Below are 24636 nucleotides of genomic sequence, written 5' to 3' on the forward strand. Positions count from 1 at the left end.
AGAAAATAACAAACCTGTGAAAAGTTGCGCTCAATTAATCGTCGAAGTTGCGAGGTAGCAATACAAAAAAAGTCGTGTGCTTTCAGATGCTTGATTTCGAGACCTCAAATTCTAAATCTGAGTTCTCCAAATCAAATTCGTGAAAAATTACTTCTCGAAAATTGCGTTTCTTCAGAGGGAGCCGTTTTTAATAATGTTTTATACTATCAACAGCTCCCCATTACTCGTTACCAAGTAAGGTTTTATGATAATAATTATTTTGAGTAATTACCAATAGTGTCCACTGCCTGTATCGTTGTTTCTCTCTAATTTCACTCTTGTAAATTTAATTTTGACTTGCTGAAGACATCTTTGCTTTCTTCAATCTTGTCCTCTTTAAGGCTTTGTATTTTGAAGTTTTTAAATGTGTACATGACATGTTCAAAACGTTTTCGGCCTCTGGCCGAGAATATTTTTGTCTATATTTTATTGTGAATAAACCATCAAAAAATAAATCAAATCCCCATGCCAATGCATTTTGTCAACGTGAATCGACCCCTTCAGATAGTTGATTGAGTCTAGTATACCAGAGTGCCGATGAAGGCGAGCCAAAAACCGCACCACACATTGCCGAAATTATTATTGTAAAAATAGAACTTTCATAGCGCCCTCTAGTGGCAGCCTTCATTATCAGATCACTGTCTGTAAATATCGCCATGTTCACCAATAATTTCACGAAATTATACCTCAAAATCACAGATTAATCTTTATCCATCAACCAGTTAATCCCCGCCAATGTGTGCCGTACAAAAGTGAGTAGCACTTTTCTTATTTTATTATTCTTAAGATGGGATATATCCTCCTCTTAAAGCCATTGGACCCTTCCGGTAAACAGTGTTGTCCAATGTCCAAGGCCCACACTTTTTTGTACCACAACTTCTATTATACAAATATTGACTGCTTCGAGTGCTATGGTTAAAACTATGACTCCCGAGGTGATCCCCGGAGCGAGGGAAAATAGAACGCTCCGGGGATCACCGAGGGAGTCATAGTTTTTAACCATTGCACGAGTAAAAGCAGTCAATATTTGTTTTATAACACCCCAAACATTTCTAAATACTGTACTATTATTATTAAGTTACAGACCTGAATGCTACAATCCACGGACGACGCGAATACAGATTGCAAACACTTTTACTTACTGTGTTGCATGTAGTGTCGTGCAATCCGAAATGGTTACAGACTATTAATTTATCATCCTCGTACACGCAACGGACGTCTGGGTACTGCACGCCGTGTGCTAGTCTTCGGACTAGCGCATGGCAAACCGACGCACTATCACACGGCCGTCGTCTAGCAAAACTAAGACATGTCATGTGACGCGCTCTAAACCAATGAGCAGGCAGAATACTTGCAAGGGGTGTTATAAATCAAAATAACAAACCTGTGAAAATTTAGGCTCAATACTGAGGTCATCCAAGTCGGGAGAAAACAACGCAAAAACCCACCCTTGTTTCCGCGCGTTTCGCCGTGTCATGACATGTGTTTAAAATAAATCTGTTATTCTCGTTAAAGAGAATTCCGATTGTTTTGCTGTTTTCTCAAAAAGTAAAGCATTTCAATTTCATGGAATAATATTTCAAGAGAAGTCTTTCACCATTGCCTTCTCAAAACCCTGTAAGTTATTTGTAAATCTGTGAACTTTTTATTTTTTTTCTGAACCGAAAGGGTCCAAAGGCTTTAACAGTTTTCACGCTATATATTATGCCTTTTTCTTTGAGTTTGGAAAAAAATAATGATGCCATAATAATCAACCGATGCCCTAATTATCTTCATTTGTAATGAAGTATGCAAACATAAAATATTAAAACTTGATGGACATGAAATGTTCACACTACACACCGATCTTCGATGACTTCAACTGGCCCCATTCGTTTTGAGTTTTTCCTGTTTTCACGGCAAACAAGAAAGTATGGTTTCGTGGTGAAGCCATACATGGATTGGAAGAAACATCTGCAGTGACTATGAGACTCTAGTGTATAACTCTATAGCCAGCAGTTGGCTTTGTTTTATTCAAAATATGTTTTTATGAAATTTTAAAAATTACAATGGTAATTTGCAAAAAAAAAAAAAATAATAATAATAATAAAAATAATTTAATAAAAAGTGTGAACTATTGGCTTTCAAATCTGATTTTTATTTAGTATTTTTCCTTTTTTTTCTTTAAATTTACAATAAAGCGTATAAATAAACAGTGATAATTGAATCAACAAGAATGTTTAAATTTTTAATATTAATAATAATATTGATACGAGGGTTAAAAAATAAAAATCTAAAAAAGTATTAGAAAAAGATGTAAGGCACATGGCTTCTTTAAAGTCACCTGGATATAGAATTTTTTTTCTTTCAAACATAAGAGTATATGCTTACGAACAATAAACAAATTTTTTAGTAATTGTTTAAAAAATATATAAAGTTGTTTGGGGGGCTGACTACGCCTACCCTCTTTTGTGACGTCAATCGAGGCAGACTTTGCCTGCAATGCGTATAGTAAACACACATGCAAAGTACATGTACGTCCAAGTGGTGAGTTGGTACATTTCAAAAAATGTTTTTCTGCATTCAGCTGCAATACACCTGTTCGGCATTGCCGGAAAAAAAAAAAAATTTTTTTTTAAACTTATAAACTCACGACTTGGTCTGTTGTACTTTGCAATTGTAAATAACATAAGAACTGATTTTTTAAAACCTTAGTTAACTGTTTATTCACATTCCACTCATCAAAACACATTAGTGACAATTCTTTATTTTGAAAAAATACCACTTCCAGGTGACTTTAAGCCTAGAGCCCCTGTGTTTTTTTCTCCAGAATGCTAAGCAAAATGTTCAGTCACATGATTTGATCATCATGAATTGTCAATTGAAATAGTTTTTGATGAAACTTTTTGGGTGGGCATATATATAACATTATGACATATTTTTGTACCTTGTAGAAATGCCTAAAACACCAAACTTCTTGCATTTACAAGTGCAAATAACCAGTGGAGCCTTACATGTTTCTAAGTTTTGGTCAAGGGAGAGGAGACTCTTTGCTTGGCAAATAAAACCACAAATATTTTATCTAGGGACTAATTACATCGCGCACAGAGAGGTAAAAGATTTGCCACGATTTTAGGGACACCTGGAAAACAGGACCTGATAGGCCTATTGGTAGAAGGTTGGGGCTCATGATCAGTATAATACATGTAATGATAACCATTGATGGCCTGCATACCCTGTCCTGTGTGCATGGGAAAGTTTGTTATTTACCAGTTACTATATCCTGGTGTCATGTGTTTTCAGTAGGATAACAGGAAAATTGTTCACAATCCAAAAATGAATGTTTTTTTCAAATCATGTATCCAATTTTTTGCACAATAACACTTACACTTCATGGTGTGTTGAAATTTTTTTAAGTTTTGGTTACGTTGCGAGAGACAGTCCGCCATTAACAGTGCTTATGCATGCACGTCTTTGATTGGAGCAACGTCATATGTTTTCACACCTTTCATTGGTTGGTATTTTATAGAATATTCAGTAGCTAGTATGGTGTGCAAAGTAAATCAAAAATTATATTCAATTACTACTTAAAGCCATTGGACCCCAAGACCCACACTTCGTGTATCACAACTTCTATATCAAATGATCCCCAAATAACAAACCTGTTAAAATTTGGGCCTAATTGGTCATCGAAGTCGGGAGAAAATTTAACGGGAAAACCCACTCTTGTATCCGCGCGTTTTGCCGTGTCATGACATATCCCAGCAGGCACAAGATGGTCATAGTAACATTAAATGGACGTCAAATCCCGACGTCGGATGACGGTCGGCTCATGGTTCTATGTGAAAGTTTGTAGGAAGTCTGTTATCGACCATGATACAACGTAATTTTTCGGACCACAAACCGACGACGACAGACGGTCAATAAACGAAAGTCATTTCGACGTCGGCAAATTTCCCAAAACATGATGTCAAATCCCGACGTTGGGTGATGGTCGGCTCATGGTTCTATGTCAAAGTTTGTAGGACGTCTGTAATCGACCATGATACAACGTAATTTTTTCCGACCACTAACCGACGTCGGCATATTGTCAATTAATGACACCGTTTAGACGTCATTGGAATACCCCAAACCTAACATTACATCAACATTATCTACGTTTATTATTAATATTTATTAGTTAAATAATTTTTAATTATTAACATTATCAACTAATACAATGCACACACACAATCCACTTGATCTCCCTGCGTTGACCTCTAGTCACCGCACCTAGATACACTATTCATATGTATAATACCGATCGGTTTCAAGAATTTGAAAGCTGTCAAATTTAGTTCACACATTTAATTTATCACAAAATCTATATATTTAACACAAACAAAACAAAGCATGTGTTTGTAGTATCTATTACCGATTAATTTGTTGTATAATTGCTGCAGTATGCAACCACATCTACAGTGTAAGCCTGACCTCAAAATTTGCATAATATGCAAATGATGCTGTGACGGTAAATTGCCGTCACAAGCTGATCATAATATGACGAAATATTTTGAGAGATTATTGTGAGGATCATTATATTCTACTTTAAAACATCTTTCTAACCATTTATAACAAATGGTTTCAAACGCTTTTCATAGACCAACTCGTCCGATCCAATTAGGCAAGGTATTCCTTTAAAGGCAGTAGACCCTATTGGTAATTTACTCAAAATATTTATCATCACAAAATTTTTCTTGATTACAAGTAATGGGGAGAGATAGATGGTATAAAACATTGTGAGAAACAGCATCCTCTGAAGTGATGTAGTTTTCAAGAAAGAAGTAATTTTCCACGAATTTGATTTCGAGACCTCAAAGTTAGAATTTGAGGTCTCGAAATCAAGCATCAGAAAGCACACAACTTCGTGAAACAAGACTGTTTTTTCTTTCATTATTATCTAGCAAATTCGACGACCGATTGAGCGGAAATTTTGACAGGTTTGTTATTTAATGCATATGTTGAGATACACCAACTTTGGAGACTAGTCTTTGGAAATTACCAATAGTATCCACTGTTTTTAAAGGCAGTGGACACTATTGGTAATTACTCAAAACATTTATTAGCATAAAACCTTTCTTGGTGACGAGTAATGGGGAGAGGTTGACGGTATAAACATTGTGAGAAACGGCTCCCTCTGAAGTGCCATAGTTTTTGGGAAAGAAGTCATTTTCCACGAATTTGATTTCGAGACCTCAGATTTAGAACTTGAGGTCTCGAAATTAGCCATCTAAACGCACACAACTTCGTGTGGCAAGGGTTATTTTTCTTTCATTATTATCTCGCAACTTCGATGACCGACTGAGCTCAAATTTTCACAGGTTTGTTATTTTATGCATGTTGAGATACATCAACTGTGAATGCTAGCCTTCGACAATTACCAATAGTGTCCACTGCCTTTAACAAGTTTAATAACATTTTCGTCTGAAGGCATTTGGTACTATAATAGAATCCAGAGATATCATGAGGCATGAAAGTAAAACACCCCCCCCCCCCTGAAGCACACACACTTCATAACAATCCGTTTTCCCCCATTTCAGACCAGTAATGATTGGTTTCAGGAGATAAGAAACCAATCTATGATATTTTCTCTTTAATATTTATTACGCTTTTAAATCGGAATTTATTCTACAGTATGCAGTTAATAAATAAATTTAAAAACTTAATTTCCACTTAAAATATTTAAATTTATTCCCCATATTGGCACACCATAGGATCCCAAATAGTAACCACCTCACGCAATCCATCTAGTGACTAAAGCAGACTGAAACTCAATCTAGCAGATCTTAATTTTGTTATGAACTTGCAAGGTTGGATGATGTTTCTTTGACTCATTTGAATGTGGGCATAATAATACACTTGTGATTTGTACCAAAAATCAATCATTTTATAAATGTTTGAGCATAACCAACGACACAGGAAACTTTATTCTCAGCATGATTAAGCAAGATGAAAATACAGACCTTGAGTAAACTACACAGCTTTTGTCACCGGTGCAGCTTGCACAATCTCGCGGTAAACGGTAATCAAAGTTGGGGTTCGAAAACATATGAGGGTTGATAACGTATGATTTACCGCACATGGAGTTACAGAAGTTCCCGAGTACTTGATCATCAAAGTTATTGGTTATTAAGGTTACTATAGTGCTCTATTTCTTATGGGCCTAACAATATATAATCCAGTTGCTTTCCTCATTGATTTGTTTACACATGCCAGTAGAGTAAGTTATTGTTCTAGTTATTAAGCCTTTCTTGTTATGGTGGAAAGCACACAGTGTCGTGGCCGAGCGATTAAGTAGAGCACCAACACTTACTACACTGGTGTTTCTGATAAGCAGAGTATGGGTTCGAATCCTCAGCCGTGACACTTATGTCCAAAAGCAAGACACTTGACCATTGTTTTTGTCCTTCGGATGGGACATAAAGCTGTTGGTCCAATGTGTTGTGTAAAGTTGAACGCATGTAAAAGTACCCAGTGCACTTACCGAAAAGAGAGGGAATTTGCCCCGGTGTTCCTGGCTGGATTGGCAGCATGTTGCACCACAGCACCTTCTAAATCTTTACATTGTGCTATTAATTAGAATGGGCCCTTCGCATGAAATATGCTAATCACATTCACGCATGCGTACAGACCCTGTTGGTTGGCAAACGCCATAGAGTTGTGCACAAAGCATACGAGCAATCGCGTCTGCGTCACGCACCCATTAGCCGTGTAAAAAAAAGCGCGATGTTCCCTCATTTTGCCAACCAAACCAAACTTCGTCCCAATCCTTGCAGTAATAATACCTGGCGCTTTGTATCCTTTGGCAAAAGGCTGGTTTATAAATAGTTGTTATTATTGGATTGTTTGGGTGTGAAGATTGACCCTGTGCCTGTTTATGGAGTTGATTAATGGACATTTTAGTCTTTTTCTGTTTTCCTTGTAATAATCTGTGCCTGTATGTCAAACCGTAGACTCAAAGTAATTGTTTTGTTCCTTGATTTGTAGAACCACGGGTAAAGCTCACCTAAAGCTCAGGGCACTCAACATGATTAAACACACAGTCCACCACCAGTCTGGCTGTCACATTTTGTTCAACCTACTTGCATGCCCTGTTTCTGCTGTATTGTCTTTAATAATTGACACTATGTGTGTGTTTTGTGTAGATGGATGTGATGTGTGCTTTGTCTAACCATGCCTGCTTCTACTATTCTGTGGAATAGGACATCAGTCATCATTAGTGGTAAAGTTTGTTCATTTCAACAATGGATGAAGGTAAGCAAAGAATTAACAATTTACTCCCGATTTCCCCTCCCCCTTTTCTTTTCGAGATACTTACCTTAATTTGTTTGTTAATGTTTGCAACTTTTTGAATATTGTGTCATCATATTTGACATGTTTGTACCTTGTCTTTTTGTATTATTTTTGTAAGTGCACTGCTCTTGTTATAATTTCAGCAACTCCTAGATTAGTGTTTGTTTTTGATAACCTTTTGTTGTGTAAAAGCCCCAATAAAAAAAATATTGAAATAGGTTAATACAACAATTCATGATGGCCTCACATTTGAACCTTAGATGAGTCTTTCCAAAAGGCTAAAATCAACTCCTCTAGCGTTGAAATGTGAGGCCATTAACATTGTTTTGTATTTATACTATTGGTCATTTTGGTTTGTAAGCAGTGTGAAGCAGCTAATTCTATTTATTTTTTCAAATGAATTAATAGTGGTGTGGGGAAACCTATAAACAAAGGTGCCTGCAAAACAAATCAATAAAGTCTCTCCTTCCTCTCTGAGTCTTATAAATCCGAATCTTATCTCTCGACCCTTATGAAGATCGTGAAGAAGGAAGCAGCCCAAGAGAATGCCTGTAATTGAAACTCTACAGGATTAATTCACCAACGAGAAAGTTTTAAAGAGAGAGCACACTGAGATTCTGTAAGAACTGCAGATGGAGTTACATTATGGTCGCCGTTCACGAGAAACAACTGACCAAGCTGGATGGACAACACAAGAAGTAGGTAAGAAGCAGGCAAGTTCTTTCATACAAGTACCACATATTAGCCTGGTATGGCCGAGCAACCAAGAAGACTTGATTCAGGCTCTGTTGTTTCTGGTCAGCATAGTCTGATAGTGTGGGGTCCAGTGCTTGTCACTTTGTCCTTAAGACGCTTGACCATTATTGTTTTATACTTGGTGATGAGTGTGCAAGGTGGATGCAAAATTTTCATGCTAACCCGTAAGCAAATTTGCATTCCGTAAAGCAGCAACAGAAAATGGCCTCAGGGCTTGAGTTCATGTTATGAGTTTCTTGAAAAAGGAGGGGGAAAATATCATCAACACTTCTATCAAAGTGCAGTTTTTAATTTGTAGGAAAGGCTGTTACAAAAACCTTGGAATATCAAGAAGACGATACCCATACCAGATTAACATTAGGACTAATTAACATGAGTTGAGATTTGTGTATTTGGTGTTATTTACCTCTTTGTTTGTTTTGATCAACTGTTTGCAGGGAAGAGGTTGAATTAAAGAAGCGGCCAATGAGAAGAATGCAGAGGACTTAAAGCAGAGGGGTAAAAGACGGGGAGACAGATACGGGCTCCACAAGTTAGTACAGTTTGGAGAATTCTTTCCATAAAGCTTTGTCCTTGAAACTGGACTAAACTTTTGTCATATTCCAATCCCTCAAGCAGTTTATTTATATTATTTATTTGTTTATTCATGTATTTATTCAGGCTTTAAAAACTTTAGAAACACACAGCAACAATAAGTAGAAATGTAATGATTTAAAATCATTAGTAAAACAGTTAGATACATATCAACAAAAAGCAAGCAGAAGCCTAGGGATGGCCCTAAAGGGAACCAAGTCACTATCCAGCTCATGAATTTGTTTCAATGTTTTGACTAGCTTGCTCTGGTCATCATACTCTGCGGTTATAGTGCGTTTACGATTCTATAAAGCTTAAGTAGTATTCCTAGAAAATTTTCTATACCTTCCGCCCGGGTATAGTTAAAAAGAAGGAAAGTTTTTTCTGAACGAGTCTCCCTGTGGTTACGGGGGATGGTGACATGGGGGGGGGGGGAGGCAGGGGGACATGGGGACATGTCCCCCACATCCTCTGGAGGGTGTCAAATGTCCCTCGACCCCACACCTTTTTGCCAACCTGTATCATGTATAGACCAATTGCGCTACCAATGTTAACGTATGATCATGGACCTCTAATCATATACCTACATTATTTTGTACCCTTTTCACTGTTTGTGCAGCCCCCCCCCCCTATGAAAGAATTTTCTTAAAAAGAAAAATATATATTGCCTTGTTAGTGATTTCCAATCCATGTTTTGTTCCACCCTGGGTACCTGTGAAATTTTTCTCTATTTTTTTTTCACAAAACAGTGCTTTTACTGATACAGAAAAATAGTTTAGTTTTATGCAAATTATTTATTATCCCCCATCAAAATGAACTACATATGCATTTCTGAGCTTTAAGGAACTGTTGTTCTCAAATGTATTTAACATAGGGTCAAAAAAAGTTTACACTTTACGTAGGCCTATTGATTAAAAGTACAAACTAGAAATTCAGAATTTAGGGTCGGGGCCCGCTTATTGTGTCCCCCACACTCCAAAAGAAGGGGGGAGACGTCGCCCTGCCCCCCCCCCCCCCAACAATCTACTTGAAGCATCTTAGTAAATATTACCACAGTTTGTTCTTGAGGTTTTTAGCAGTCACTACTTAAAGCCCAACAATAACTTCATGACACACCCCATTGACTATAAAGAACTTTGAACCGTGAAAACGTTTTTGTGCCATGCGACTTGAGGCGAAACATAAAACCTCAAAAAGGCTGGATCATATCCTGTGCAACTTCCAGAACATAGCAAAGTCACTGTCAATCAGAAACCAATCAGCTACTCTACCCCAACCTGCTGTCAAGAAAACACAAAGGTCAAGACATAGAAGTTGGCCCAGGCTCTTCTGTTACTGTTGTTACAAATGTTGTTTCCATTTTCATTTTTGCAGGTGATCAGTCACACAACCCCAACAAGTGCATCTTCGCCTTCATCAAAAGCTATGAAGCACGGAGCAGATTTTGTACGTGTACTACTTTAAAGATTGCACATTTTAATTTTCAATTCTTAATATTTGTCGAATCAAATCATTAATACAAACCATTTTGAAAACATAAAGTGTTTAAAATGGATCAGATAAGACTTTTGTTGAGCTCCATTCTCGATTTCGTATAAGTGTTATAATTAGCACCTGTTCGGAGTTCTCAGCTCAAGATGATACAGCTAAATTGAAATTTATAGACTTCGTAGTTTTAAATCAATGCTACACTTTAAAGGAACACGTTGCCTTGGATCGGACGAGTTGGTCAAAACAAAAGCGTTTGTAACCGTTTTTTATAAAATGCATATGGTTGGAAAGATGTTTTAAAAGTAGAATACAATGATCCACACAAGTTTGCCTCGAAATTGCGTGGTTTTCCTTCTACTGTGCGAACTAACATGGTCGGCCATTTATGGGAGTCAAAATTTTGACCCCCATAAATGGCCGACGTGTTAGTCGACGAGGTAAAAGGAAAACCACGCAATTTCGAGGCATGTTTGTGTGGATCATTGTATTCTACTTTTACAACATCTTTCTACCCATATGCATTTTATAAAAAACGGTTACAAACGCTTTTCAAAGACCAACTCGACCGATCCAAGGCAACGTGTTCCTTTAATGTAAATTTCTGCTTATTTAAGAGGCCCTGGTGGGGAAAAAAACTTGAGCTTCAGAGTATAATATACTCTGCAAAATGATGTATTTTTTATTGTATTGTATTTATGTTAAGATTCTACAAAATTACAAACATTTCAGGTGGTCAGGGACATCATAACCGCGTACGGTGATTGCGAGGCAATTATATCAGAAATGGATAATGGCGACCTCAGCAGAAAATCCAGGTAGGATACTAGTGTCCAACTTAATGGAACATCATGGCGAAAGGTAATTTATTTTTATAATACAAATCACACAGCTTTGCCACCCCCCCTCTAATGGCCCCAGGACAGGGGTCTCACCCTTAAAGTCTGCTGTACATTGTCTACAGGCTACGTATGTCAACACTACATGTACCTCTTACAATTTGCAATTACTTGCAATTTGGCTACTAAACATTGTACAATCTACTACTTTAAAATACTCAAATTTCTTCCATTCAGATGTGAAATAAAACATTTTTAGTATTTAACCCTCCCGAGACAGTGCCACTGTGTTTCACTGGCCTAATCTACATTTTTATGCATGACTTTACTAATAATAATTTTAAAAAACTCGGGCTTCTGTGTAATCCAACTTCATACCTGCGTATAGGATAATGCCCGAGGTGCGCGCCATTCGTGGGTAAGAATGGCCCAAGGACGATTCACCCTTGGGCCATTCGTACCCACGAATGGCGCGTTCACCGAGGGCATTATGCGACTTAACCCACACCTGTGACATCATGCTATTATTAAAATCGCTCCATTATTTTGCACGAATGGCGCGATATTGTTTAATTTTTAAGTCAATTGTTTGTATGTATTACAAAAGCTTGTTCACTCCAGTGAACACCACTGGTGGTGTGTGAACAATGGACGAAGACCAACATTTAGGAAATATGCTCGTTCCTTTGATAGTGGCATCATACATGTAGATTGGGAGCGCAAGTGGCAGCAGATAAGTGATTTTGTTTCTTGACTTTAAGTAAATTTATACAGACTATCAGATGATGTTGTAGCCGACTTTCTCGGTCTACAAAAAACCCAAAAGGTGAAGATAAAAGAAGTTACCTACCTGCGTACGCGGCCTGTAGTTCAACAATTTCAGTTGAATTCCTGTTATTTTATGATGATATTGAAAAAAGTATCTTTGCAATCTTCATGTTTGTGTATGATAAATTAAGCATTTTGAATTAATAAAAACAAAAAACAAAAACACTGGTTAAAATGAAAGTGATTTATCTGACTTTAAGACCTGCTTAAATTACTGTTGTAGTTCTATAATTATTTTTGTGATTGATACCACAAGTGGTGGCCAGGGCTGTCCCATTGCTTTATCTACAAACCTTTAGAGCAAATGCTGTTACATTGGACCATGATTGGACTTTTTGGTGGTGTGTTTTGGAAGGAAGTTATTTCAATGCTATTTTTAGCGAAGCCTTGTATAGTGTCTGTGGCTGTCCATGGCAGTTGTTTACTCCACCCAACCCCTACTGAATTGTAGCTTTTTTTTACGGCTCATTTTTTAGTTTTTGGCCATTTTAGGCCGATTTTGGGGTCTGAAAAACTATTTTTTAGCTCATATTTACAACTCCACCCCAACAAAATACAAAATTATTTCAAAAAACCCTGTATATCACTACAAAGTATCATCTTTGGCCTTCCTTGAGAAAAAAATTAATTGGTCAAATTTTCACAGGTATGTTATTTTATGCATACGTTGACATGCAAGAAGTGAGAAGACTTAAAGCGGGCCCGGAACCACGTTGATATGACTAACGATGTCCCCCCCCCCCGTCTTCCAAATAAGTGTTTCTTGTGTTGTTTATTTTAAAGACGGTATCGTAAATTGTACACATTCTTGGTTGAAAATAGCAATGACAATAAAACATTATTTGGCCCTAAACAACGCCACTCGAAAGTTTTGCACTGTGTTTAAAACCAGAGCAGGCCGGGGACAACAAACTAATATAATGTTCTGCTTATGGTTTCAGTTCAAAGAAGCCATAAGTAATATTTTGTAATATTTTGTTACAATGTGTTCTTTGATTATGTAATGTGACTATTAAAGCAAAGCTGTCGGTGTTTGTTGAATATTTTTATCATAGACGTAGTTTTCAATATTATCGTTTTAGAACATGAAGTTGACGAAGAAAGCTTTTTGCTTATGGATATGTGCTGCAAGTCACTGAAGTAGGTAATTCCACAAGTTGGGCCAAGGTTGAAATTTCTGCAAAGTTTCAAAACGTACAAGGAGGTGGGGGTTGAGGTAAGTCATGTTCAATAAGTTAATTTTCGCATACTCGTTTTTTGTTTTGTGATTTCTCTTATTATTTTTTAAGGTGTACATATTTTGAGAAATTTTAATTGTGTAGTATTGTACAATGTTTTATCCCATAACCCTGGGGAGGGTTACAATGTTATAACAACAAAATACAGTGAATGAATAAGTCATACGGAAAGGAATTTAACTTAGAACAAAAATAAATAATCACACAGTTTGATTTTCTGTTAAAACAGTAAATAAAAAGACGTACTTTGGCAAAGCAAATAATAATCGCTTCATCGGGAGTGTCCATCAAAAACTTATACCCGTCTTCCCTGCCAAGAGTTTCAAAGCCTTTGAAATGATCATAATTATAAGCCAACATAATATTCCTAAGGTCGTTGTATGAGGGGCAATCAAGCAGAAAATGGATTTGTTTCAACATCAAGGTGACAATACGGGCAAACTCTTTGGCTAGACTAGTATACAAATATTGACTGCTTCGAGTGCTATGGTTAAAACTATGACTCCCGAGGTGATCCCCGGAGCGTTCGATTTTCCCGGGGATCACCGAGGGAGTCATAGTTATAACCATTGCACAAGTAAAAGCAGTCAATATTTGTTTTATAACACCCCAAACATTTCTAAATACTGTACTATTATTATTAAGTTACAGACCTGAATGCTACAATCCACGGACGACGTGAATACAGATTGCAAACACTTTTACTTACTGTGTTGCATGTAGTGTCGTGCAATCCGAAATGGTTACAGACTATTAATTTATCATCCTCGTACACGCAACGGAAGTCTGGGTACTGCACGCCGTGTGCTAGTCTGTCGGACTAGCGCACGGCATCGTGTGCTAGTCTTCGGACTAGCGCATGGCAAACCGACACACTATCACACTGCCGTCGTCTAGCAAAACTAAGACATGTCATGTGACGCGCTCTAAACCAATGAGCAGGCAGAATACTTGCAAGGGGTGTTATAAAACCCAATATACCTTCCTATTTCAATAAGTAGCTAGTATCTGTAACTGGCCAAAGAATGGCGATAAGAAGGCTTGTTAACACATTGTAAATATAACTCAAACTCAAACTGGGTTTTGAAAATACGGTATGTCCTGAGCTTATTCTTTGGGCCAGATTTAGTTCTAAAGTCATTGTGCAATCTACTGTACCATTTGGAAATAAACACATCACATAGTTGTTGAACAAATATACTATTCACATTCCTTTGGTTTGCAGGCTCTGGTATGTTCTCTGGCATGTTACAGGAGACTGACTCAAAGTTCAAAGCATAAAAAATACTGATGGTTTGTGGTTAAACCCTAGAGTTTGATCAACTTTGAAGGAGTTGTACAGAATGGAATTCCTGTTTTTACCACTCAATTTAAACCAGTAATTAAGCTAATTATGTTTAAGTTGCTTTATGTTATAAAGGAAAACGACCAAATTCACCCCGGACTGCGTCATTGGGTGTACGCCTATTCACATTTAAAATGAACCTTAACCAATTTAAATGAAAAGCTTCAGTTTGGTCCATTTCATTCTTCCAAGTAACAGCTGAACAATAGGTAAGAATAGGCTTCAGTAAAGTGTCAAAAATTATCATAAGCAGATGGGGCTTAAGATCATTCCCTACATGTTTACGAATTGTAAAAGCAGCTTTAGAAGCTTTGTCAAGAAGATTTTTTTGGGGCTTCTTAAAGGAACCAGATGATTGAAAAATAACACCTCAATGTTTTGTATAAAACAACACACTTTCAATTTCTTCTTGGTTAAAATCAAATGTACAGGTTTGTCCATTCCGAAACTTAGAAAGATCGCTGTTGAAAGTGACAACTTTGGTTTTCTGTGTGTTAACAAAAAAGGCTCCAATTATTACAACAGTTTTCAAGCCTTTTGAGTGAGAGTTGAAGACCCTCTTGCGAATCTGATAAGAGGACCATATCGTCAGCATACAATAAAGAATTGATTTTCCGGGTACCAATTTCTACACCATAAAAAGGAGCTCGGACAAGCTCAGTCTTCAGGTCATTTAAAAACAGAGAAAAACAAGAAGTGGGCTTAAAACTGCACCCTGCTGAACACCAAGTGTACAGGAACAAGTATTGGTAACTCTATGCATTTAACCGAACTGTACATACTTTTCAAGATGTATAGGCATTTATGACTTATACCCAATTCCCTAACTTAAACCAGAGAAGAGAAGGGTCAACACAATCAAAAGCTTTTTTTTAGTCAACAAAACAAGCGAATAGTTTTTTTTCATTTTTGCTGCGCTATTTCTGAATGACAGTATTTAGTAAAACAAACACATTGTCAATGGTGCAATACAATGTTTTAAAACCAGTCTGGTTATCCACTAAAATGTCATCAACCCATTGTGTCAACCTGTTCCTAATGACTGTTTGAAATAATTTACCCAAACAGCTCAATATAGTGATGCCCCTGAGTCTCTTCGTGACCCTTTCTTAAGAACTGGACATTATGAGACCATCAGACCATGAGGACGAAACTTGCTCTGTATTCCAAATAAAATTAAATAATTTAGTAATGGGCTTGCACAAATAAAAACAAGCAGAAGAGATCATATCTGACCTAATGCCGTCTTTGCCAGGTTGTTTGTTGTTAGTCATGGCTTTGACGGCCTTGTAACTGGACAATCAAGTAACTCCCAAACGTCACGCCTATACCAGTATTACCCATTTTTAACAGACAATGTAAAAGGCATCATCAAAACAATCATAGTTAGTGGAAGGGTTGCATAAATTAGAGAAAAAATCATACCTCTCATCAGGATTAACATTTTCCGAACCATTGTTTTGAGTATTCTCATTGCTACTCAAGTCCCTAAGTTTACTCCAGAAAAGCTTATTGTCTTAACAAGAGGCTTCAAGTTTTCAGATTTGCACCCTTCTAAAATAGCGTGTTCGCTCTAATTGTGCGCTTGTAACATTTATTCTGTTTACAATAAAGACCTTGGAAATGAGAGTTTTTCCTATATCTAAAGAGAGCTTTAAAAGTACTCTGCACTTCTTTTCTTAGCTGATAACAATTGTTATCAAACCATTTACCACATTTGTTGTGATAATTCTGAGAGTGCTCTTGACTTTTAAACCGAGCTGTTTTGTGAAAAGATTAAAGATTAAAGATTAAAAAGATTTTATTGTCATGATAAAAAAACATTAAATTTGTCTTCCCTGTGTAAGGATATACAATACACACAAGCAAAAATGGACAACAAGAATAGAATTACAATTTACAGATAAATACACAAATATAGAGATAAAAATATGTGGCGAGCTTGTAAAAAGTACAACAAATGAGAGTGAACCAAATTATCACGACCATCTACTGTTAAAAAGCTGAATTGCAGTGGGGAGAAAAGAATCCTTAAACCTGTTGGTCTTTAAGCGTAGTTGCTGGATCCTGCCTGAGTGGTTTTGGATAATGTGAGGGTGCAGAGGGTGGTTGGGGTCGCAAATGAAGCAACCGATTAGCAATAGAATAAATAATATCATGAAAGCTATCTTAAACTTCATCAGCACTACTGCCAGTAAAGTTATCGCCACAAAAGTTGTCAATTTCTCTTGAATATCTGGAGCATCATATCCATTACTATATGCATTGATATACTCTCCAGACCACTTGTAAAGTGGTGTATTTAAACTCTGAGTATTTTGACTACTCAAACTGTTATCATATTTATCAGTATTCACCACATTGTCAACCGATGATTTGAGAGTAACCTCTAGCAAACAGTGATCAGAAAATGGATTCATTGGAGTGACATCAAATTTATAATCTCGCTTAGAAGCATCACATCTGAGGCTATTACATAATCAACCACACTACATTCAGCCGTGCTGTCTTTACCAGGCTGATAACAAGTAACTTTCCCATCATAATCATTAGAAATTGTACCAATGATTTAAAATGCTTAGTCCAGCAAAAATATGTACCTAGATGTAGCCCGGACGTAAATGTAGCCCCAAACATGTAACTAGATGTAGCCCGGACCTAGATGTAGCCCCAAACATGTACCTAGATGTAGCCCGGACCTAGATGTAGCCCCAAACATGTAACTAGATGTAGCCCGGACCTAGATGTAGCCAAAACGTGTACCAAACGTGTACCTGTAGCCCGGACCTAAATGTATCCCTAGGTGCCGCACACTGGACGGAAAGCTGGCCAGATGTGGTGTTTGATGAGACACGTTGCAGTAATGTTGGGACATCTTGTTCCAGAAGGAAATTGCCATTGGGAGGTACTTCTGTTGCTTTTGCAATGTATGAATCTCCTTTTCGTCCCTGTAATCAGCAATGAAGAAACAATCTACTTGAAGCTTCTTATTAAACATCACCACAGTTCGGTCTTGGTTTCGTTCGAGGTTTTTAGCGATCGCTTAATGGCACACTACCCATTGGCTTTAAAGAAAGTTGGACCATTAAAACGTTTTGGGGCCATGCGATTTGAGGCGAAACATAAAACCTCAACAAGGCTAGCTCATAATCGTGTTATTGTTGCCACTCTGGACGATGCCCAGAATTTTTACAAAGATTGTTTCCATTTTTATTTTTGCAGGTGATCAGTCACACAGCCCCTCATGAGGCTGCAAGCGCATCTTCCTCAAAAGCTATCGGAGCAGATTTTGTACGTGTACTTCTTTAAATATTGAACATTTTGTACTTCAATCCTTAATATTTGTCGAATCAAATCATTAATACAAACCATTTTGAGAACATAAAGTCTTTAAAATGGATCAGATAAGACTTTTATGGAGCTCCATTCTCAATTTCGTATAAGTGTTGTAATTAGCACCTGTTCGAAGTTCTCAGTTCAAGATGATACAGTTAAATTGAAATTTATAGACTTAGTAGTTTTAAATGAATGCTACACTTTAATGCAAATTTCTGCTAATTTAAGAGGCCCTGGTGGGGAAAAAAACTTGAGCTTCATAGTATATACTCTGCAAAATGATGTATTTTTATTGTATTGTATTTATGTTAAGATTGTACAAAATTACAAACATTTCAGGTTGTCAGGGACATCATAACTGCTTACGGTGATTGTGAGCAAATTATCTTGGAAATGCCTCAGCCTCTCGGCGACCTCAGCAGAAAATCCTGAATTAAAGTTGTAAGAATATTAGTGTCCAACATAATGGAACATTATGGCGAAAGGTAATTTATTTTTATAATACAAATCACACAGCTTCCCCCCCCTCTCTAATGGCCCCCAGGTCTCACCCGTAAAGTCTGTTGTACATTGTCTACAGGCTATAACAAAAATTATATTTCCAGGTGACTTTAAAGTATAACAGCTTAACTTTTTATAATAAATAAAGAGGTAGGTGCTTGCAAGTCACATTGTCTCATGTTCAAACGTTGTTTATTTATTAATTTGTTGCTTGTTTTGTTAAACAGACCAGAAGCATCTGTAAAACTCGCCATGGCAAAGGCCGTGATTCAGGAGTATCCACTCCTTCAAGATGAAGATGGTGATGGCCATGTAAGTTGATACTATGTCTTAACAAACAAATTTTGAAGCATAATTACACCCTAGATTTAAATGTTTTATTTATCATTAGGCAAATTTTATTCAACTAGACAAATTCAAATTTCACCCTTTGACGCACTGTTCTTTGAGGATGAATACAACATTTCTTTCTTTAATTTTTTTGGCCAACCACATTTTCAATTTGAAGAAATGATAAAGTGGGTGATATTAATTTCATGTTGTAGTTTGTGGGTCTCGAATATTAACCAGTTGTAAAGTATGTTATTATTAAGCATTGTTAAATATAACTTTTTTTTTAATAGGAGGCGTGGTACAGTTCATGTATGGGCAGGCACTGCGCCACAGGGTTTATAGAGGAAAGGATAAGAACTGTTCGGAAGAGAGGCAAAAAGGATCATGGACCATCAAATTAAATTTTTGGGGCAGGATTAATTTTAACAACGGTACTCCTACATTAAATATCACTATCAGAAGGTTCTAATGTTGTGTTCAGCTATCAATTCATTGTTGTGGTTATGTTTTTCTCCAAATAATTTGGCTACAATTTGACCATAAAAACTTTAAAAATTATCTCAGAAATGGACAAAGCCGACCTCAGCAGAAAATCCAGAATTAAAGTTGTAAGAATATTAGTGTCCAACTTAATGGAACATTATGGCGAAAGGTAATTTATTTTTATAATACTAATCACACAGATTCCCCCCTCTCTAAGGGCCCCCAGGTCTCACCCTTAAAGTCTGTTGTACATTGTCTACAGGCTATACATGTATATGTCAACACTATTGTTTTATTGTTTTATTGTTCGTAAGCATATACTCTTATGTTTGAAAAAAAAAAATTATATTTCAAGGTGACTTTAAAGTATGACAGCTTAACTTTTTATAATAAATAAAGAGGGAGGTGCTTGCAAGTCACATTGTCTCATGTTCAAACGTTGTTTATTTATTAATTTGTTCTTTGCGAATGAATACAACATTTCTTTCTTTAATTTTTTTGGCCAACCACATTTTCAATTTGAAGAAATGATAGAGTGAGTAATATAAATTTCATGCTGTAGTTTGTGTGTCTCGAATATTAACCAGTTGTAAAGTATGTCATTATTAAGCATTGTTAAATATTACTTTTTGTTTAATAGGAATCGTGGTACAGTTCTTGTAAACATTGACAACTGGCTTCAACGAAGAAAGACTAAGAAATGTATCCAGAAACAACACTACTCACAAAGAGATATTCACATGGGGTAAGTATTTTCTCATATTCAAAGAATTGTTTCAATTTTGAATTTCCGCCCCAGAAACGGGCCCTAATAGTTAGGGCTCTGTATCTGCGTGCAGCACAGAGGAAGAGTTCTATATATGGCTAGTTTCACCCATATGCTGATGGTTGGAGAGCACTGTATCCTTCCAGGTTCCTGTAAAAAGAATCCATGTCCTAGGGGTATGATAAAGAGCTATACAAGAACCTGTATTTATTGTTGTTTGTGTATTGACGATTCTTTTTCATCATCATCATCATTTGGCATTTGACTTGTGGAGTTGCAGCCACCACCTGCTCTCTTGAAATCGCTTCTCTTCTCAGCTCTCCTACTCTTCTACCATTCCACTCTTTCACAAGGTCACTTCATTGTCTATTCTTAAATGCTACAATATTAATGTTTTGTTCTCTTTGCATCTGTTAGACATAGATGTTCCAAGCAGCATTTAAAAGCTCCAGTATATGCTACTTCATGGTGAATCTCAGAGATTTTCTGGATAATCGAGTAAGTAACATCCGGTTCAAACAGGCGCTCCAGAGTTGCGCCGAATAGATTAGGAGTGACTCTGGGTCGACCCAATTAAGTTCTGGTTATATACAGGTGAACTTAACATAACATTCACATTCAAATTGAGGAAAGAAATGAATTAATTCTACCAGGAATCAAAAGTGTATTGTCCCTTTAAATAAGTAAAAGTTTCAAAAACCGCTTTCAATATGACTTTTTATAGATGAGACGTAGTGTGTGACAAGAACCCTGCCAGACAAGAGCTAAAGATGAGAATTTTTCAAGACCCTGAATAATTTCCACAAGTTGGACTCTCTATCAATATGATGCAGAAGATGGAGTGCCATAGAGACAACCAAAGCAGCTTTGAAGGTAAAGTTCACCATTCACCAGTTGACCCCTCTCAAATGATGTCACTGTTTAAACACTCACCATGCTAGAGTGCTTTTAATTAATTCAATCAACATTTTTTTCTGATAGTGAAATATCGCCCTAATTGAACAATAATAGTATTACACCCCCCCCAAAAAAAAACCCCAAAACCCACCCCAAAAAACCAAACTTTTAAGCAAGCTTTAATATTACGAAAGGGTGTACTTTTGGTGTTTTAATACCCCACTGTACCAATGAACATTTTACTTGGTTAAGAAGCTGATAAAATTTTTTAAACAATATTAGAAGCCACCCTCTTTGAAGTAATGAGGTTTTAGAGTTTAGCTCAAAATTTTGTCGGTCTTCATGCCTTACGACTTCCCCTGATCTCATCAGCCAGTCGACCTCTTAGAGACAAGCACTCTCCCTGTTTCATTGGACAGGAACATTTTTCAGCATTGGAGAATTTCGTCAGCGAACTCTCAAGAGCAGGCAATTTTCAGCATTTTGGTTGTAATGGAGATGTCAGTTAAAGCCCTTTCACCCTTTCGGTACAGAAAAACAAAATAGAAAATCACAGATTTACAAATAACTTACACGGTTTACAGAAGGTAGTGGTGAAAGACTTCTCTTGAAACATTATTCCATGAAATGCTTTACTTTTTGAGAAAATAGTTAAACAATATCAATTCTCTATAGCGAATTACGGATTTATTTTAAACACGTCATGACACGGAAAAACGTGCGGATACAAGGGTGGGTTTTCCCGTTATTTTCTCTAGACTCCGATGACCGATTGAGCCTAAATTTTCACAAGTTTGTTATTATGATATAGAAGTTGTGATACATGAAGTGTGAGCCTTGGACAATACTGTTTACCGAATTGGTCCAATGGCTTTAAGTGTTAGCCCACCCTTTCACCCTTCAAAACTGTTTCAAAACCATAACATTTTTAGACTCATGCGGATGGCCAGCGACCGATGGTCCAGTTCATGCCCACGAGGTACGGGGAGTGTCGGCCTCATGGGCTTTCTTTAAAGGGGTCTCCATGAGTGACATAACAAGGGCGGCCTCCTGGAAGAGCCCGTCCACGTTCTCTGACTGCTACCTGAAGGACGTTCTACAGGTGGATGGGAGAGCGGATAGAGCTGTTTACAGGCAGCCAGCCGAGCTGCAAAACCAGAACAAGCTCCACCTCGTCAGTCACGTGTTTAGGTGAGTTTTCCACGGTAATACAGTGCTAACAATACTTATAATGTTTTGTTCACCCGTGGGACGATACCCCCTGTACGTTTTGGGTATGGACCACTATCGGGCCTAGCGGCCGCGGATGTCTCTGAATTTTGAGCGCACCGGGGTCCTACGCACCCCCTTAAGACATGCAGTAGCACCGCGTATACCCACCGCCTTTCCTCGGTGCGAGTCTATGCAAATTAGTAATTCGACTCTACCAGTAAGTAGAGTGAAGTAGACTCCCCCCCCCCCCCCCACAGTAGTGTGGATGGGGTCTACGAACGAATACTTACCGGTAGAGTATCCCTCCCTCCTTCCCCACATACTCGGTCCTTGGGTGCTTACATTTAGTAGGGCTCATTGAAAAGAGGACGACTCCATGACGGGCATGTCGCGGGGCGTTATGGGTAGGACGGTGGAGGGCGCTATTGTGTGTAAAAGTCTTAGCATTTCTGCCTCGCGGCATAGGGAATATGCAAATTAGTAATTCGACTCTACCGGTAAGTATTCGTTCGTAGACCCCATCCACACTGCTGTGGGGGGGGGGGATTTACATTAAACTTACACCGTTTGAAGATAATGATAGTAGAAAGCATAACTTAAAATATTAGTTGCTGAGGTGCTGCTGTGTTTAAGAAATGAGAAAAACAATCTCATGAAAATATGTTTTTATCATGCTAAATTATTTTTCGTCTCATGATCACTAACACACAAATTATTTTCATGACATTGTTTTACAAATTTCTCAAAAACTACAGCACCTTATCAGCAAGTAATATTTTCAGAGAAGCTTTCTACTATCATTATCTTCAAAGTGTGTAAATCTGTGGGCATTGTGTTTTTTGTCAGACAAAAAGTACAATTAGACCCTTCAAATGTGTTGTGCCTTTAAGTTCAAATTTTGTAAAAACTAACAACTTGTATTTTTATGTTCTCAGTGCACTGAAATCATTCAGGAGATTGGCCTTCACATGCAAGCCCATGCATTCAGCAAGCACCCAAATCAACCATCCGATGACATCACAATAACATTCAATATTCTAACTGTGCTGGATTGACAATGTGACAACGTGGAGTGGTAGAAGCGTAGGAGGGCTGAGAAGAGCTGCAGATGAAACAGACCAGGTGATGGAGGCGACTCCAGGAGTGTGCTCCCCGGTTACAATTTGAGGATGAGGCGGCCATGGACCAAATCTTTGCTGAATGACGACATTGATGATGGTGATTCTAACCAGCATGAAAAACTGCGGTGACTACAGCCCACCAAACCCTACATGAAATTCGCTAGTGTGACCCGCTCTCCCAGTGATCTTTAGGATTTGAATGGAGGTATACAGTCCCCTCGGAGATCCTCTCCAGCTTCATCAACAGGTGAAGCTTCTGGTGCCTCATCATGGCCCAATTTCATGGCTCTGCATACCGTAAGCAAAGAAACGGCGCTGAGCGGAAGCAGGGAATTCCGCGCTTACCTCAAGTGTATTTCACATTTGAGCAGGAAATTTTGGCTTGTGTGCGTGCATACTCCATGTTACTAGGCATGCTGTACTTACATGTATACAACTAGTGCATAGATTTGACACTTGCACGTAAGCGGAAAGTGGTGTTGTAAGTGCAGAATTCGGCGGTAAGCAGAGCCATGAAATTGGGCCTTGATGCACAGATGACACAACAAGGACAACAGAAAACCATCTCAGAGCTGCTTAAGGACTCTCCTTCAATCCAAACAAAATCCCTCAGAGAGATGGACATAAACGGACCCCATCATTGGACCAGTCATCAGGTGGGGCTTACATCCCTCCAGCCCTCCTCCTCACTGAGAACATTCTTCATATAGGTCAACCATGCTCTGTCGACATTCAAGCAAGCTCCTGAGGAGTTATTAATGTTAGGTTAGTGGTCATAATAGCAATAATCAGTTTTCTTATAGCACTTTACACATGTGCAGGGTGGCTAAACGTACTCATAACATTAAAACCCAGGGTCCATGGACCATTTCATTCATTCCTTAAACCATCTCAGCTCCCTGGGGAGTATACAGCCAGTGCAACAAATATGCCTTCTAAGCTAAACCGATCATAAAAACCATCTCTGCCTTCACAGGTACCCACTTACCCCTTGGTGTAGAGAAGCAATGAAGTGTCACGACCAGGACTCGAACCCACACTCTGCTGAACAGAAACACCAGAGCTTGAGTCACGACATCCCACGTATGGTTGTGCTCACTATGTCTAGTCCCACACAAGTTTCCCCACTTGGTTTCTACACAGTCAGCTTCTTTGTATGATTAGTTTCATACCAAAGTATCAGTACATCTTGTCCAAATCAAAATGCAATTCAGTTTACCTAATTTAAAGGAACACGTTGCCTTGGATTGGTCGAGTTGGTCTTTTAAAAGCGTTTTGTAGCCATTTGTTATGAAAAGCATATGGGTAGAAAGATGTTGTAAAAGTAGAATACATGATCTACACAAATATGCCTCGAAATTGCGTGGTTTTCTTTTTACTTCGTCGACTACCATGGTCGGCCATATGGGAGTCAAATTGTCGACTCCAATAAATGGCCGAGCGTGTTAAGCTATAAGGAAAACCATACAATTTTGTGTGATACTTGTTTTGTATGGATCATTATATTCTAATTTTAAGACATCTTTCTAACCATATGCATCTCATAAGAAAAGGTTTCAAACGCTTTTTA

At 37.8% G+C, this 24636-nt stretch overlaps 1 protein-coding gene across 6 annotated transcripts; it reads left to right on the forward strand.

Moving 5' to 3' along the window:
* Positions 1–671: 671 nt before the first annotated feature.
* Positions 672–24360, forward strand: LOC139949477 (uncharacterized). Of its 6 annotated transcripts, none has more exons than XR_011787550.1 (16): positions 672–791; positions 7203–7311; positions 7868–8052; positions 8544–8638; positions 10054–10125; positions 10900–10985; positions 12917–13050; positions 17640–17708; positions 18093–18238; positions 18482–18566; positions 19711–19815; positions 20254–20334; positions 20561–20709; positions 21666–21924; positions 22881–23831; positions 24043–24360. XR_011787550.1 is itself a non-coding variant. In XM_071947835.1 (16 exons), exons 14-16 carry the CDS (start codon positions 20661–20663, stop codon positions 22969–22971), a joined length of 399 nt encoding a protein of 132 aa, XP_071803936.1. In that variant the 5' UTR covers positions 672–791; positions 7203–7311; positions 7868–8052; positions 8544–8638; positions 10054–10125; positions 10900–10985; positions 12917–13050; positions 17640–17708; positions 18093–18238; positions 18482–18566; positions 18878–19018; positions 19711–19815; positions 20254–20334; positions 20561–20660; the 3' UTR covers positions 22972–24360. The 6 variants fall into 6 exon arrangements, 5 of the variants coding, with proteins under 5 accessions (XP_071803936.1, XP_071803935.1, XP_071803937.1 ...); XM_071947835.1 differs by adding an exon at positions 18878–19018 and having other exon boundaries at positions 22881–24360; XM_071947834.1 differs by having other exon boundaries at positions 22881–24360.
* The last annotated feature ends 276 nt before the right edge of the window (positions 24361–24636 follow it).

The sequence above is a fragment of the Asterias amurensis genome, chromosome 17, assembly GCF_032118995.1.
Source record: "Asterias amurensis chromosome 17, ASM3211899v1".
NCBI classification, from domain to species: Eukaryota; Metazoa; Echinodermata; class Asteroidea; order Forcipulatida; family Asteriidae; genus Asterias; species Asterias amurensis.